Source organism: Manacus vitellinus, unplaced genomic scaffold, assembly GCF_001715985.3.
Source record: "Manacus vitellinus isolate BGI_N305 unplaced genomic scaffold, ASM171598v3 scaffold_5_pilon, whole genome shotgun sequence".
NCBI lineage: Eukaryota > Metazoa > Chordata > Aves > Passeriformes > Pipridae > Manacus > Manacus vitellinus.
Window position 1 is genome coordinate 2,408,496 of NW_021940682.1, and position 16,708 is coordinate 2,425,203.

General features: G+C 38.4%; 1 protein-coding gene across 3 annotated transcripts in view; it reads left to right on the forward strand.

Moving 5' to 3' along the window:
• Window positions 1-14,498: 14,498 nt before the first annotated feature.
• Window positions 14,499-16,708, forward strand: part of AEBP2 (AE binding protein 2) — a 30,758-nt gene continuing 28,548 nt past the window's right edge. For all 3 annotated transcript variants that reach the window (XM_018080726.2, XM_018080727.1, XM_018080728.2), the window contains exon 1: window positions 14,499-14,703. In XM_018080726.2, the coding sequence (XP_017936215.1) occupies window positions 14,512-14,703 (192 nt within the window). In that variant the 5' untranslated portion in view covers window positions 14,499-14,511. The remainder of the gene's footprint in view (window positions 14,704-16,708) is intronic.

Genomic DNA, 16,708 nt, shown 5'->3' on the forward strand with positions numbered 1-16,708 from the left:
ACAGATACTGAAGCTGGACCTAAGCAGATGCAGGATTTGGGTATAAATCAGCTGAGGTGAATGCAGTGGAGATGCATCTGCAGCTCACTGATGTGTTATTGCTGAACTGGGATATTTTCTTACAAACACTGTAGTGTTAGATTACTGAAATAATTGAACTCTTGTTTCCTGGAAGGTTTATTATGGAAGTGTATTTAAATCTGAAATAATATAATCAGATTTTGTTTGATTTAGAGAACAGTGGTAGATCTTGCAATTTTAAGAAGTTGTTGATCAGAAATATAAGTAGTAAAGCTTTATGAAGGGGTTTTGTTCACCCTTGTACGTTTGTCTTATGTCTTTGTACTCTCACCTGGAAGTTATCCCTGGTTTTCTGTTCTTGCATCATCTTTACCCTCCTTAGCAGTTTATCCTTTGCTCCCTCCTCTTACTGACTAGGCAAGGAGCACTGGAAAAGAACGTTTTAGCTGCAGGTGTGAGCTGTTTTCCTGACTGATACCTGAGTGCTGATTGACTTGCTGGTAGGCCAAGTGTAACAGGTTGTCTTTGGATCTTATGTAGTGATCTTTCCCTCAGATACAGCACTAATTAATGTCCATCTTTGTCACAGAGTGGGCAATTTTCATGTAGCTTGTAAGGCTTTATTTTCTTTTTTTGTTTGTGGGTTTTTGGTTTTTTTTTTGGGGGGGGTGTTCATATTTGTTATTCACCAACACAACCACTTATTGTGGGGGACTGACTCAAGGAATACTCAGTAATACTCAAGGAAAATTTGAGTTGTCTTAACCACATTAGACTTGCAAAATACTTCTAGAAATGTTATTATTCTGTTCCTATTTAATAGAAGGATAGTTTTGAAACCAGACATTTCAGAAAGGTTTTTCAGTAATAAACCTTTTTATGCTTCAGATTGTCAAGTTTGTTAACTTTACTGAGTGAAATGGGGCTGTGTGTAACTAACAACTTGAAAAATAAGAAATCTAGATGTAAAAAATGCAGGATCTGGTCTGAATCTTTTTAATCTGGTTTAAAATGGAGGACTTCTCAACTTTTAAGATGTATGCTGATTTTAAAATGTTAGTTGTTTCAAGTTTTAATTATAGTCTTTATCTAGCTTTTGAAGTCTTAAAAGTGAAGAATTTTCGAGACTGACTCAGCAGTGGCATGTGAGTTGCATGAGTGATGTTTATATGAAGGCAGAACAGTAAATTCGTGATATAATCAGGAAGGCATGTGGTGCTAATAGGTGTGCTTCATGTATCCATGTGACCAGATTAAAAAGTGCTTCAGGCCTCTCTGTGCTGCACAGTCTCACTTGTTCCTATCCAGGAAGTGAAGAATCATTCATTAGCACTTGTGGCAAGGTGGTTAAGTCGTTAGATTTTTTTTTTTAGCCTGTGTGTAATATTGCCATGTCAGAGTGAGCCATATAGAAGTTCACCCGAGTTTCCAAAATTCTGCTGAAAAATGATATTTTCAGCATTTCTAACTGTATGTATTGCTGTAGTTGTTTGCTTTCAAATTGCAAAATAAACCCCTTGTTCCTGTAATGGTTATGTTCAGGCCTTTCTGGCACTGGAGAAAATAGCTTTTGATGGGAAGACAAAACAGCCCAGATATTTTGTATGGCGAGTATCTTTATTGCTAAAGCTGTTGGTTGGTATAATTGAGTGGTTAACATGAGGTCTTTTTGTGAACTAGATGAAAGAGCTTGGTATAATGAGCTGTTATAGTTATTGTAGTAAGATGTAAATATACTTCATAGAATTTGAGGAAAAATATTTTCCTATTCAGTGGAAGAGAGAAATGGTTTTGCTTTTATGTTGGGTTTGTACATCCACTCAGGTCTGTGTGCATTTTGTGTAAGTTTGTGACATCATCAAGCCTGGTAACTTCTAAATACAAGGTTTGATTGGTGGGCTTTTTCAGGGAATTTCCTAGGCTGCAGTGGAAAAAACCTGTCTGGGTATTTTTTCTTTTTCCCTTTTTTACTTTTCAGAGGAGTTAAACAGGGTGTTACGTACAGCCCGAGCAGCTTCTTGGCAGAGATGTGACATCATGCATTTGTGGAGCTGGTCACAGATAAAACTAAATCTCTGGGCTGATGCAGTGGAAATGTTCTACCATACCACTCTTTCCACAGCTTTCCAGTACCTTTAAGATATTTAGGTATTTTTTGGAAACCCCTGCCCGTTTGGAGAGTAACAGCAGGGGAATGAGCAGCATGGAGAGTGAGCCTGGAAGAAGTATCTAAGTAGGACCCTTTGCACTGAGGGAGTTGTAGAGCTGTCTGCTGTTTGGGTGGGAAAGTGAGTACATGGTTAGAAGGGAGCAGATGGAGCTGTTGAGAAGGGAATAGAGGTTTCTGGCAAGGGGATGACGTGAGGTACACACAGAAAACTTTTGCTGTGATAGGGAATGAGATATGTCTGATAGCCTGAGGAGAAAACGAGAACTTGACCCAAAGGAAGTGAAAAATTGGTCCCTCCTGTAAAGGAGCCAAGTAATTGCAGGGAATCCTTGAAACAGGTGGGAATGTAATCTCCAGTTGTGCAGGAGAAGGGAACAGAAGAGGGTAAGGAACTTCTTTGTATGAACAGTGAGTTTTATCCACTCTTCCAGCTGCTGTTAAAAAAAATACAGTGGCATAACTTGCAGAAACACAAAAGTGGTAGTTTTGTAAGATTTTTTTTTCTTTGAGGTAGAGGTTTCTTTGGTTATCTATCTGTATAACTGGTTACTTTTTATAGCTTTATATGTATTGTATACAGAGTTTACTTAGAATATGAACGTGTTCAAATAAATTTGCATTAGAAAATGAAACACAAATATTCCATGTTATGTTTGCTGTTTGTCACTGGTTTTGTGATATGCTAAGATAGTGATTACAATTCTCATGTTGTGGTTTTGCAGCATTAAAAAACAAAAAATAATTGGGGAAAAAATATGAAGCCTCTCACTTGCATTACTGATGTACTTTTTTCCCTTAACGATGGTAACATGCAAAAGAAAAAAGAACTGGGATTTCTTTTCCCACACCTAATTTTCTTCTCTATACTAGAATTTCAGTTCTTAAATAAATTTTGCTGAACTTCAGTTGCTAATGCTTAGTGGATACTTTCTTTAATAGAGGCTTACTTAAGGTGTATGCCAAGATATTTGATGGTGACAGAAAAGCAAAAGATTTGTTATAATCTAGAAAGTCCTGTTGTCATCCTGCTGCACTGTAGGGGAGTGGTGTAATTCAAATAGCTTATGTGGGGTCAGAGGAAGAAAAATGCAACTAAGTTGTTTGCATTGAGAGACTTGCAAAAAACCAAGATTATTGGCATGTATCATGGTATTATAATTTATTAAATATGCCTAAATAATAACATAAAGAATCTTCATTAATGTTGTTCCACGCAGCATCTTATACAAATTACTAGTTCCCCTGTAAAATTACTGTAAAACCCTTATTTTGGTTGTTATAGTTTATTGTGTGCTGTAATAACAACTTAGATTCCAAATGAAAAAAAATCTTAGAGGTGCAAAGAAAATATTTTCAATAAATGCAGAGCAAAGAGAGAAATGTATATTTTTGTTTTCCTTTGAAGTAAAACTACTTTTGGCCTGTCTTTAAGTAGACTTTCCTAGGCTAACTTGCATGCTAAGTTATAGATTAGACAATTGATAGAAATGGAAGGCAATTCAGTGTCCAGCAGAACAGGAATCAGACCTTAATTTATGACCTTTCTATTATGAATTGAGCCAATTAGTGGAGTTTTACTTTGTGGGCTTCTCTGCTTTTGATGGCTGGTTAATACCTGAAGTAGCAACTATTCACTGGGGTATAAATAGGCAAAGCTGCTACTTTATACAATGCTATCTTAGCTGTTTTCCTAGTATTTTCCTAGCTGCTACCCTAGTAGTTTTATTCTGTATTAAGTTGAGCCTAACATGATGATGACTAACACTGGAGGGGTTTTTTAGGTCTCCTCTGTGTGTTTTACACCTCTCTGTGGTTATTTTATCTTCTGTGTTTTCTGTGTTATGTGTGCTGGGGGTAAGGGAAGGTATCCTGAGGTTGGGAGAACGGCAGGGTAATAGTTACAGCAGTGTCAAGGAAATTTCCCCCACACCTGGAGGCTGTTACCTTCCAGTGCTGATTAGGCTCCTTCAGACTGATTAGAGTTCTTGGGATGGGAAGGAAGCACTGTTAAAAACCCAAATTATTTCTGGTGGCTCTTTGAGTGAATGTGTTTCTTCTCTCCTTTTCTTAAGCTGTGCTAGTAAACATAGTCTTTTATCATTTTCAGTTATGAACCACTTGTTGCTGTTCCCTGACTTTTCAGGGAGATGATGAAGTTGAAGGTAATGTGGTTCCCAGAAATGAGAGTCAGTTTTATTTGTATCTTTAAGGCAGAATTGCTTACAGTTTCTTGATTTGTGTAATCCTTTTTCACATGTAGTCTTTGTGCTGTCATATCACAAGGCTCGTATGTTTAACCTGCTCTATTTTCTCACTTCTCAGTGGATATTTTGGCATTCCAAGTTTTTTTATTGCGTTACCTGTTCCTCTGTGTGCCACAAATTCTGTGATAACCTGGGTTTGTGTTATGTAAGTGTGATGAGCCCAGATATTCCAGGGCTAGCAATCTAAATAATCAAAGTAAGTGATCCAGAAGAGTGGAAAAAGCTCTAGAGGTGGTGAATCATAACACACTTTTCTCAGTCTTGTTTTGTTTCCTGTGCATGTTTGTTATTTTAAGTTCCTTCGATTTCTCTATCTCAAAGAGCCTTCCTATCTTCCTTGGTTTAATATTATCAGTCTGAGTGCAGTGTTGTTCCCTTTTCTAGGTATTTATACTTTATCTAGACATAGCTTTACTCTAAAATAACTTGCTGCTTCAAAAAGAATTTCAAAACAAGTTTGTAATGTTACCACTTGTCACGCTGTATGAAGTTCTGTCCCTTGACTGCTTTATTTTCCACTGTGTTGATTTCTTAGTAGTCATATAACAATATGTATATTCAATAGAGTTTTGCAGTTTTGTTTTTAAGATTGATTTATAAATACTTTTTAAACCTTATTCTAACAGAAACTTCTCAAAATGAACAACTTAATATGTGTAAAGCATAGATTTGATAGGTTTGATTTCAAAAAAAAAAAAGCATAAGTGATTCAGAAGCACAACTGCTTCCAAGTGAGTGAGTGCTTTCTTTAGTCACACAGTCCTGGAAATCATGGTCTTTTTTCTTGATGTAGAAAGTTGCTTTAATGTAGCTTTTATTTACCTAAAAGTATCAAAAGCTTAAAGGTGCTTCTGGAAAATGTTAGAGCACCAAACATGGCTGTTTTCCTTTTCTATCCCTCTGGACATTTTAGTATTCTGTCTCTTACTTCCGAGGTTGATTCTCCCTCGTGTTCAATAAATAAATTGTCTGACATAGTTTTTTCCTGTCCTATTTTGCCTCCCTTTCCTCTGAAGAGCCACAGTCAGTTGTGTGGTCTGTCTGCTTTTGGGGTCTTTGTGGGTGTGATGTGCAAGAGCAGATGTGAACAGAAGGTACTGCCTTCAAAACACAGTGGTGGACTTTCACTTCACGTAGTTCTGGCTTATTCTTTTGATCCAGGTATTCTAATTTCTTGTTGCCATGTGAATTATCTTTCTGTTTGGCAGCCATTTAGTGTTCTGCAATCTGGTTTTGTTCTGGGTTCGTTTTGATGGTGGTTTACCTGTATACACTGTTTTTTCTCTTACTGGTTGTAGGTTTTCCTGAATTCAGAAACTGATCGTTATCAGTCGTTATTTTGGATGCTTTCTATTTAAATTAAAGGCAAATGTTTTTTTCAGCAAAATCATAAAAAAAGAAGCCTTAGAAATACAGGTTGTTGAAGTTACTTTCTGTCTGCTTTGAAGATTCTCTCTGGGTTGGTTGCTAGTTAGATGAAAAGAAACAGTAAGAGCTTTAAAGCATTATGGCATTTCCATACCACAGTCAAAACTACATCCATTAAAATAAGACAAACTGTTTTGCTTGTGAAACATAAATGTTTGGTTTGGGGAATTAAATTGATGAATCATTGAAATTTAGTAGCAAGAGTTTATCTGTTACCAGTCTAGATGCATGATAAAATACCAGATTTACCAAATATGGGCAGAGGAACAAAATAAGATCGGGCAAATGTCAAACTTTTCTGTTCTGTTGTTGACTCATGGTGGTTGCTCATGTTTTATTAACTCTCTTTTTCTTAGGATCTATTTTAATCTCACTTTTAAATTGTCATGATCATTTGGAGAGCATGAAGCAAATATTAATTTAAATCTGCTTGGACACTGGTGTACAGTTACCTTGAGTACTGCATTTCATTGCATCCTGGTACTCCAGTGCAGGTGTTCTGAGAGTAACTTCATGAAGAGATTGGCATTAAAGTTTGCTCAATACTCATTGAAGGACAGCAGAAGTTAAACCTTAGTCCAAAAAACATAGGAATTCATTCTGCTTTCATTTAGGAGCCAATAGAGCAGTTTCTGTTACTAATCTGTTGTATCTGTAGCTCCCACGTTTAGAAGTGATGGAGATAGTATAAGAGAGAGAAATCAAATCCCTAGGACAGGTGGAGGAGCTTCCTGTCAATGATGGCAGCTTAGGGCTGATAATTTGATCATTTTCAAGCTTTATCTTTGCTTTACCATTGATTGCATTAGAAGCAGTGATTGTAAATTTTTTAATTTGGTGGCATCAAAAAGCTGTAAAGCCACAAGTGAGCTGTTGTTTTTGTGGGACTTGTCCATTGGCCAGAGCTGTACACCACACTTTTCTACTCCTTGTTTTGGAAAGGAGTAGAGTAATGGGAAACTTGTGAAGTTTTTGTTTTCACTCCAGAATTTTCTTAGTGAAATGAAATAATGAAGTGCTGGGGGATGTCACGAGGCATGTCATCATCATTATTATTATTACTATTATTATTATTTTCTTTCAGCGCTTCTGTTCTGACTTGGTATTTGAATGATTGCATTTGGTGCTGTTTGTTTTCTTTTGGGATTAGTACCTAGTTGTGATTTAGTTTTCCAGGTGGAAAAAGCTTTTCTGTTGATTTCTAGGCTTAAACCCTTGAAGTTGCTGTAAGATGTGACTGTCATTCATAGTGTTCCCATTATTCTGAGGTTGTTTTATGTGAGTGTTACGGTTCAGTTTTCTTTCCTAAGTTTCCCTCGTGTATTGAATCACTGTAGCTGAAGCTCCATGTGGTCACTGACCACCAAAAGGGCAAGAAACTAGCAGGGTATTTATTTTTGTTTGGTTTGTTTGTTTATTTGTCTGTTTTCAATCCCTAAGATGTTTACTTACTTCCAGCGAGGTTTGTAGTGTTTGGATTCGGGGACAATGTGCCGATGTGATGTTTTATGACTGGATTATCATTGTGTATTTCAGAAGAAGCAGTTCTTCAGGCTCGGAGTGGTGTGGTGTGCAGCGGGGTTGGTGGTTGGTTTTAACCACCCCGCAAGGCGCGTTCCCTGAAATCTCTGCTCGTTTTTAATTCGATGCTTTGTAAGATGAGGTTATTCCTTATAGGATCTGTCACAATCATTTCCCTTGGTGTTGGCTGAATTCAGCCGGGTCCTTTGGTCACCTCCTGAGCTGAACATCTGGGGACTGGGAGCTCGGCACTCTGGGTGGAGGTGCTGTAACCCTGAAATGAGCTCCTGTTGATCAGACTGAAGTGGTGCTTGTTGACCCTCAAGGGCACGGTATAAGGCCCATCTGTTAGGGCTGAATTTTGCCTCAGGGAAGGTTACTTCAGTTAAGGTCTACAGGGAGTATGTTTAGCAGACATTAAAAGTATAATAGCAAATTGATTGGGCTTTTGTGCATGTGTTCGGTGCCTGGCTCTACTATTGCTTCAACTGGACAGTTGCTAATGGGAATTCATGGAAAATAAAAATCATGTTGCTGTTCTTTTGTGTTTTTTGTTGATATTCCTTCTAGACTCTTACTGTCTGTTGTTCTGAAAGATAACAAAAAAAAGGGAAAGAAAAAATTTTGGTGATTCCATTCATTAAATTCAATAGAAGGGATTACTTGCAGCAGTGAGGAAAATGATCTCCTCGGAGAGCCAAGTGTGTGTCAGGAATGATGTGCAAAATACCATTTTATTTAATGCATTAAGTCACAGGCTCGTTATATTTTCATTCATATTTGACTGTACACAAAAATTATGTAGTTTAAAATTTGTGCATTTTAAATTTGGAATAATTTCGATTTTCTTTTATTCCTTGTAGAAAATATCCATATTTATGCAATTCCAACAGTGGCTTAGTTTTGTTCAGATTCTGAAAAGAAAAAAAATAATCCAGAATTTAAAGTGCTTGAAAAACTTACGTTTTCTATAAAGTGAAAATGACTGGCTGTTATTTTTTGTTTCAGGATTGTTTTTTAAATAGAGTTCGAATTAAATTTAGCTGGCTAGACACATTTGCTTCACATGCACATGTAGCTTGTGTAGGTACTAGTCTTTCAACATGAAGGTGGTGCTAAAAAAATCTTAATCAGCTTGATAATGAAGATGTGTTATTTCTAGCCACAGGTAAAATAAGTACAGGTAAAAATAAGACCTGAAAGAGTGCCTCTGAGGTAGTGATTCCTCTATTTAAAGCTTGCATGTTTTTGCTTAGTGAACACACTTTAAATGTCAGTAACGTTTCAAAGCTGTTGATCTCGTGGTAGAGGGAAAATCTGTAGAAGGAGGGGAAAAAAGTCTGACCCTTCTGAGAAGATTCTGTGTTTTCAGTTCTACCTTGCTGCGTTTGGCAGACGCTGCCAGTGTTTGCAGACTTGGTAAAATGAGGTGTGGGTTTAGGAAGGTGTTTCAGAAAGGCAGTCAGTTCTTGCCTCTAGAGCTGTGATTTTTACTTCAAGTTGATTCAGGTGCTCACATTAGGATGAAAATAGGGACAACATAAGCTCGAAGACTATGTTGTGCTTGCTGTAACAGTTTTAAATTTTAGTAATTAGTCAGTCTTTTGAATGGTGCTTCTTAAAAACTGCTATTGTGTGTGCAGGCTCTCTCCAGCAGTGACTGTTTTTGATGCTCTATTGTTTGGGATGACCCCTGAGCTGAACTCTCTGAAACTCAAATGTCTAATGTTCTTCATCAGGCTATGGTCTATAGATCCATTACAATGGAGCTGGAGCCTGCTTACAGCTTGGGAGCAAACCCAGACCTGTCTGTCACTGGCAATAGGGGAATGCCACAAGCGCTTAAGTTCTGCTCGTGTCATTCTGCTTTGATAGCGGCTGTCAGGATTTAAACAGATCTCCTGGCTGCCAGAAAAGGGGTTAGAAACAGGCAGAAAAACTTGCTTTAACTTACTTAGATAAAAATCTGTTTCAGTTTGTTTTATTTCTTTGTTTTATTACCAGCGTTCAGGGGTTTTTTTGTCTTTGTTTCATTTGCCGGTAGTTTGCCAGGATGTCTGTGTTTGTCTTACTGTGTTTTGTTTTCTCCTCTTTGATGCACATTATTACTTTCCCACTTGTAGGCTTAGTGGATTTCAGATGAGAAAGCAGGAGGACATAATTTCCATTACTACCTTCCCTTTTAAAAGGAATTTTTCCATGTGTTGTATCATCCCAAGATTGGACTGAAAAGCCCCATTCATAGATAGAAAGATACAGACACTGTTTCTGTCTTGGGCTGAGTCGATGCTTTCAGTGAGGGAAAGTCTCAAGTGGACTAGTTAATATGGTGGAGTATGTGCACACCCCATGTGTCCTACCCTCACACCCTTTCTGAAATGAGGAGAAACAAAGAAGTGGGTGAATCAGCAGCTCTGACACACACAGTGTTGCAGTTCAGTCTTCAGACACTCAGCAGCAGCCACAGCTCTGACTGTAAAACTTATCTTTCTGCTTCATCTCGAAATGGCAGGTCAAGAGACCTCCCAAGGCAGTGTCTTTGATGCTATATATACTGCAAACTTTTCTCTGAAAAGCTTCCTGGTATTTTCTCACTGTATGAGAGACGAGAGAAAACTGCACACGCTTGAGCTGGGCAAGGTACTCGAGTTTCACAGATTGTCTTTGCAGCCTTTGCCTCTTCAGGGGGACAGAACTCACCGAGTGAGACAGACAGAAATTAATTCTAGGTTCTCAGCACTGTGAGGTGCCTGATCACCTGAAATATGCTGGCTCTGGAAGCACAGAGGAGGAAACAAAAAATGTATTTTATATTTTTATTTAACGGGTTGTTTCTAGAGAAGGAATGTACCAGGGCAATGAGTTTCTTGCATTTTGGCAGGATCTGTCTTGAGAACCCTCTGAAAACAGTGGTCTGTTTTGGTGTGACTCCTGGCTATTTTGTTTCATAAGCAATTTAGCTGTTTCTCTAGTAGATCCTGTTACAGCAATATTCATCTGTGCTTTTTGATGCCCTACACAGAGGTTTTCAAACTAGAAGAAAGGAGGGCATTTTGTCTTAAATAAAATACTGAACTGCTTCTGCTCAACTGTATTTGAGTTCTATTTCCCCCCCTTTTTAGACAGGATCTTGAATAGATTATAGAATCATAGTCCAGTGTAGCACTTCATCCTCAATTTCCAAGAAATTCCATGTGCTACTACTTGGTTTAAGTGTTACAACCAACCTTTTTTTAATTCCAGTTCCTCTGGTACAAAATTTTGATGCTGTGTATGCAGCTCTAATCTGCTAGTCCTCAGCAAACACTTAGGCTATTAGAACCAAACGCAGCAAACATTTAAACTACTAGAAATAAATCAGCTTTCTAAGTGTTATTGGTTTCTCATGTCATTAATAACCCTACTTATCAGGATAGCTTTTTCTAGGTCAGTATTATTAGTTGACTTTTACATATTTTAATCCCAAAACAAGAGGAATTTTCTACAGGTAGGACAGAATATAAAAAAGAAACCCCAAAATCTTAATATTTGCATTTCTTAGGCTGTAAAATTAGAGAGCTGTGATTTTTACATCAAAATATGTTGCATTGTATTTGCAATGTGAAATAAACTCTCACAGGGGTTTATCAATTTGAGGTTTTTTCATCTCAGAGGAATTAAGCAGATTTCATGCCTGTGAACTGGAGAAACCACACACAAACCACACACACCTTCTCCCCCCCCGGCCCCAAATTTTTTCCTGGAACTTGTTCAGCATTAAGTTCTCTTACTGCTTCCCTGCTTAAAACCAGACTGTAAAACCAGGGCTGTGCTGAACCCCCCTTGCAGTCTGTCCTTGTGGTCAGCAGCACTGTTCATCCTCTCAGTCAGAAGTCTAGGGGGTGTGTGGGAAAGGTACTGATGCTGTCCGTGGATGTGGAAACTTGTACTGACTATAAACAGCTTGGAAGTTTGAACTCCTACTGATAAGAGTGTTTATGAAGCTGTTCTTGGGTACCTTGAGCCGTGAGAAAGGCAGGGTCACTCACCCACCTGAACTGGTGTGAGGCAGCTGTTGCAGGAGTGCTGCTGCAGTACTTTGCCATCCTTGGCTGAGCAGCTTCCTGCGGGGACCACTGATCCGTGTAACATCACTGTCTGTGACAGAAGTGGCTGGGTGCTGTTTTGTGTGTGCCCAAACCTACTTCCAAGTGCTGATTTTGAGAGAACTGTGTTGGGGTAGCTTAAACTGAGGGTAGAGGTGTGTGCCTGTGTGTGAAAATTAACTATTTAATAACTAGTCATTCAGTTTGTCTATCATCCTGTAGGTAAACTTTGCTTTCGCGGTGCAGTTTTACAGATTTTATTTTTGGGGATAATTTTTGGCCTAGGCATCAGCTGAGGAGATGTCAGTCCCATAGTTATTGTGAGCCTGGCATGGTGGAAAAATTGGGATTGCTTGCAACATGTTTTGCATTTAAAGCTTCTGACAATTTCCTGCAGGGTTCCTAAAATGCTGTTGCCAGTAGCTGTAGGTAGTGTCTGTTAATGCTCTTGGGGCTGGTAGATTCAGCTCAGGGCCAGTTAAATTTTTTTTAACTTCCATTGAATATAAAGTAAGGTATTTGGGAAAGGCAGTAATATAAAAAACACCCAAAACTGTATCTGTGGTTGGCTGCCATTTCTTTACTTGCTAATCACAGATTGGAAGATTGTATGTCACAAAAGGAATCAAGACTACTGGGTTGGGAGTCACCTACCTGGGGGGAGGAATCATGGAAAGCTGTGTGTGTTCAGGGTGTAGAAAAAGGAAGAAAATAAAAATAATGGGCACATGTGTACAGCAAGTAGCCCATATGACTTTCATGGGTAGAAGTTTCTACCCACTTCCTTCATGGTGCCTTCTAAATTGTTAGGTGTTTTTTGAAATTGGGAGGGTGGGGGGCAGAAAAAGGCAGGTGGTGTTCATGTAGCATTTAGGAAGGATGTATTTGATATACCTTTGTTAAAGCAAAAAGCCTGTTGAAAAGGTCTCTAAAGCTTTCTTTTTAACTTGGAAAACAAAGGCCTAAGAATAATTGGTCAGTTTTAATAATAGGTGGAGACTAATGGCTTGGAAAAAGATTTTTAAGGGGTCTGTGTTTGGGATGTGGTATTTGGCATTTTCATAAATGGTACCTTGCTGGTGCCTCTGATAAGAGTTTGCTTATGAAACCAAATTACTCAGGGTAGTTAAAACTAAAGCTTAACTGGGAACATTGCTAAAGAGAATCTGGTGCTTTCACTAAAGCAAGATTTTTTTTTTATTTTAATTGAAACATGCAGTGGAATCCACATGGTGGGTGAGAAGGGGAAATCTAAAAAAGGCAAATATCTGTGATAATTTCAAAATATATCACAGAAAAAAGCTGCTAGCACAGTAGTGATTAAAAAAGATACAGATAATTTGAGAAGTCACTAGTAGAGACTCCTAGAGCAAAAGAACAAACGTGCCAATTATATCTTCTGATTTTTAATAAAGGTGTAGTTTTTCTTTCATCCATCTCAGAATGTGTAATAAAACAATACTGGTTATGTAAACAGTGATGGTCAAAAATATGGAAAGGCACCTAAGCCTTAAAAGCAGAATGATTTAACATAGAAATTATCTACAAGAGTTAGGGAAGAAAAGGGATGTGATGATAGAAAATCATAAATATTATGTAGATCTGAATAGGAAATGACTATTTTCTTTTTTTTTAAAAGTAACGTAATTAGATTTTTTTTTTTCCTTGCACTTTACTCAGAAGAATATTTAAAGATATGTATGCAAAAATTACTGCTGCATAATGGATTGTATTAGCAAAAGTGTGTGTATATGATCAGGAGAAGTGGTTCTTAACTCTACTTGGCACCATTAAGACTGTGGATTACTGGGACTCATCCCAGTTACTCACATACTGGAGAGTCTCCAAGGTGGTTTGGATGCTGAAGCAAATGCAATACATGGCGAGGCTGAGAGAGTGGGTTTCTTTAGTTTTAGGATAAAGGAGGGCAGGGTTGTTGCTGTGTTCAGTGGTCTGGTAGGGAGGTTTAACAGTGGAGGAGGCAGAGTCATCTCAACCCTGCAGCTGCCAAGGATGAGAGGCCACAGACAGAAGTTACAACACTGGAAATTCTGATGAGATGCTGGGAAATTTTCTCCCTCCCCGCACAGCAAGGTTAGTCAGACATTGAGAAAATTGTTCAGAAAGGTAGCAGAAATTCCAGCCTTTGAAAACAGCCATTAACAACTCTGCTGGACAAGACCACAAGCGATCTGATCTTACTTGCTGCTGTTTAAGGAGATTTGACCACCTGGTCTTTTGAGGTCCTGCCAAAGATGAGCTGCTCTGTAATGCCGTGGCTTTGCGGAAGACAAAACATAAAGGTCCTAAAAGGCAGTGAACAGGTTACCAAGATAAAAAAAAAGGTGTATCAGTAGCTATTTAATGAGGAAGAACATTTTGTCTCCATGCTTTTTTTTCTTATATATGTGGAAAGAGCACACCCTCTGCAACCTTGTTCTGATCCCTTGATGTTTTCTCTGTATCTGCCGAGGTAGAGAGCTGGAGGGCTGATGAACATGACCCCTGCTGGCCACGGATTCCCTCTGCTGCCTCTGACTTCTCTGGAAAGTTTAAAAAACCTCGAAACAAAAAGCATTAGTTTAGGCAATGCATGTGAAAGACACTGTGCCGGGACAATGTGGGAGTACCTTAAACCTGTAAAACTTGAGTTTTGTATTCTTTTTAAGCGTCTAGTGCTGGTGGGGGATGCTGGTCTTTTTCCTTTTCTTCTCTCCTGGGAAATAAATATAACAAATGTAGCTTAAAAATTACTTTGTTAATCACCTAAGAGCTAATTTTCTGACAAGTCAGTGAAGGGGAGAAGTGTTCCCAGTGTACAGAAGTTACACTGTCAAATGATAGTAGCTGTTTCCTAACTGTACATAAATAGTAAGTTTGTTTAAGCTTTTTTTTTTCAACCCGTCTAAATATATCCAAAACAAAAGAGCTACAGTTTTTATTTGTTCTGTTAACGTGCAACAAATACCAACTTGGGTTCGGTTTTGCTTTTGTTTTGTCCTGCAGCATAAGCAGCACTATCATGGACGTAGACAGCACAATTTCCAGCGGGCGTTCCACCCCGGTGATGATGAACGGCCAAGGAGTTCCTGCCTCCTCTGCCAAAAGCATTGCCTACAACTGTTGTTGGGATCACTGCCACGCCTGCTTCAGCTCCAGCCCGGACCTGGCCGATCACATTCGCTCCATACACGTGGATGGGCAGCGAGGAGGGGTTGGTGTTTCTTTTCCCTCTTTCTCATTTCCCAATGATTTGCTCTTGAATGACGGTAGCAAATTTTGTGTTTCAATATACCACTTTCTGACTAGTGGCAACTCAGGCTGGGCCTTGTTCAGTCTTGTATTTGGCATTGATTTGTTATTCGTGTTTTTAGCTGAATGCCTAACTTTAAGGATATAGTAAGTTCTTTTGAATAAATTATTTGAGACTATCAGGTTTTTGATAGTGTGTTAACTTCTCGGCATCCTGAGGCTGCTGGTGTGTCTTTAAGTGCTTATACTTTCTTAAAACTATTAGTGTACGTGTTGCTGCCTGTGAACTCAGGTGAAGTCACATCTTAATTACTGTTACAAATGGAGTCTCACTAGAGGTAAAACACATCCAGAATGTATAATAGGGAAGACATAAGACTGACTCAAGAGTGCAAAGCCTTACCAAAACAGCCCTGTGTGTAATATTGATGGCAAGTTTACCTTCAGTATAATTACGTCTAGTTTTTTGTTTTTAAATTGAGGTGCATATATAAACATCTAAGTATCACTCTAATCCCTGGTCAAATGATAATTGGTCTCAATTTTAATGCTTCAAAACATCTTCCAGTAGAGTAATTTAATTTCAACTGTGTGCTTAACTACCTGCCCCTCCCCAACCTCCCAAATTACCTTTGATGCCTGGAATATATCATGTAAACTACCTTTACATCAAACACAAGTAATCTACCTGCTTTAAGTGCCATGTGTGGCAGCTCTTCAATTTTTGAGGGAGACAATATTAGTTCTTAAACTAGAATAGTCATTGTCTTTTGACTTTTTGTACTGTCACTTCTCCAGAAGGAAAATGTTAGGCTGTTACACCATTTTATCTTGAGTGAATAAGAAACTTTAAATAAAATGCTAATTTGCATTACTTTAAATAATTTGCATGTAAAAGTGTCACTGACAACCAGGACTCTGGTTGTATTTAGCTAATGATTTGTGATACATTTGAACTTTTCAGCTTCATATTTGATGGCTTTTTTCAGTCCAAGGTCTAAGCAGAATTGGCTTTTTAGGCACTCATGAGATGATGTCTGAGTTCTGTTTGTAGGTTTATAGAAGTCTTACGTGAATTTTGGATGAAACCATTAAATGGATGAGATATATTGGTATCCTGTGGGCTTTCATGTAACTACATCTCTGGGAACCTTTGTTTTCCCATCCATGACCCCTTTACATTTCTTGAAAAGGGACTAGAAGCTTTTGCAGGTTTTGGTTTGATTTTTTTGAGGGATTTTTTTGGGTGTATTGTGTTTCTGGTCACATTCCATGTAACAAGATTTGTGGGTAATTTTGTACAGAAGAGGTTAACCAGTATTTGTCTTTTTGAAAGAGGAGGCTGTTGGAAGCAGGAAGTGTCTAATAACTGTTGCATTCAGTTCACACTTTTTAATCCTCCTACTGGAGATGGTTTATTTTTTGAAAAGTTCCAACTGGGTGCTGTGGAAGAGGGATGGATCCTGGTGGTTTCTTTTCAGGGATTTGTCTGCCACCTGCCGGTGAGGTGTTAAAGTGTGTTAGAAATGGTATTCTCGTGGCTTTGATTGGATTTCAGGTATTACTTAGCTACAGTGACTCTAAATTTAAAGGAAAGGGGGAGATCAGGAATTTGAGAACAGAAAGGAGTGTGATAAACATCCTTGAAGGGTAAAATGTATATTTTTGAGCTAATACTGAGATAATGGCTCCAGTTCAAATTAGGTTCATCCATGAAAACTTTTTGACAGAATAGTTTTACTTCCAAAAGATTTTTTTTTTCCTGAAAAAAAAAAAAGGCTGGATTCAACCTTTTGACAGGAGTTTCCAATAAGCCTTGTCTGAACTTCTGGTGGGTGGTTGTAAAACCAAGTCCTTGTATTTTGGAGGGATTGCATTTCCACAGTCTCTAACTTCATACCTTTGCCAAGTGCCCTGCAGTTGCTGATGGAAATATTGGGACAGTTCTGGAGCTGTTGCAGAGGCAG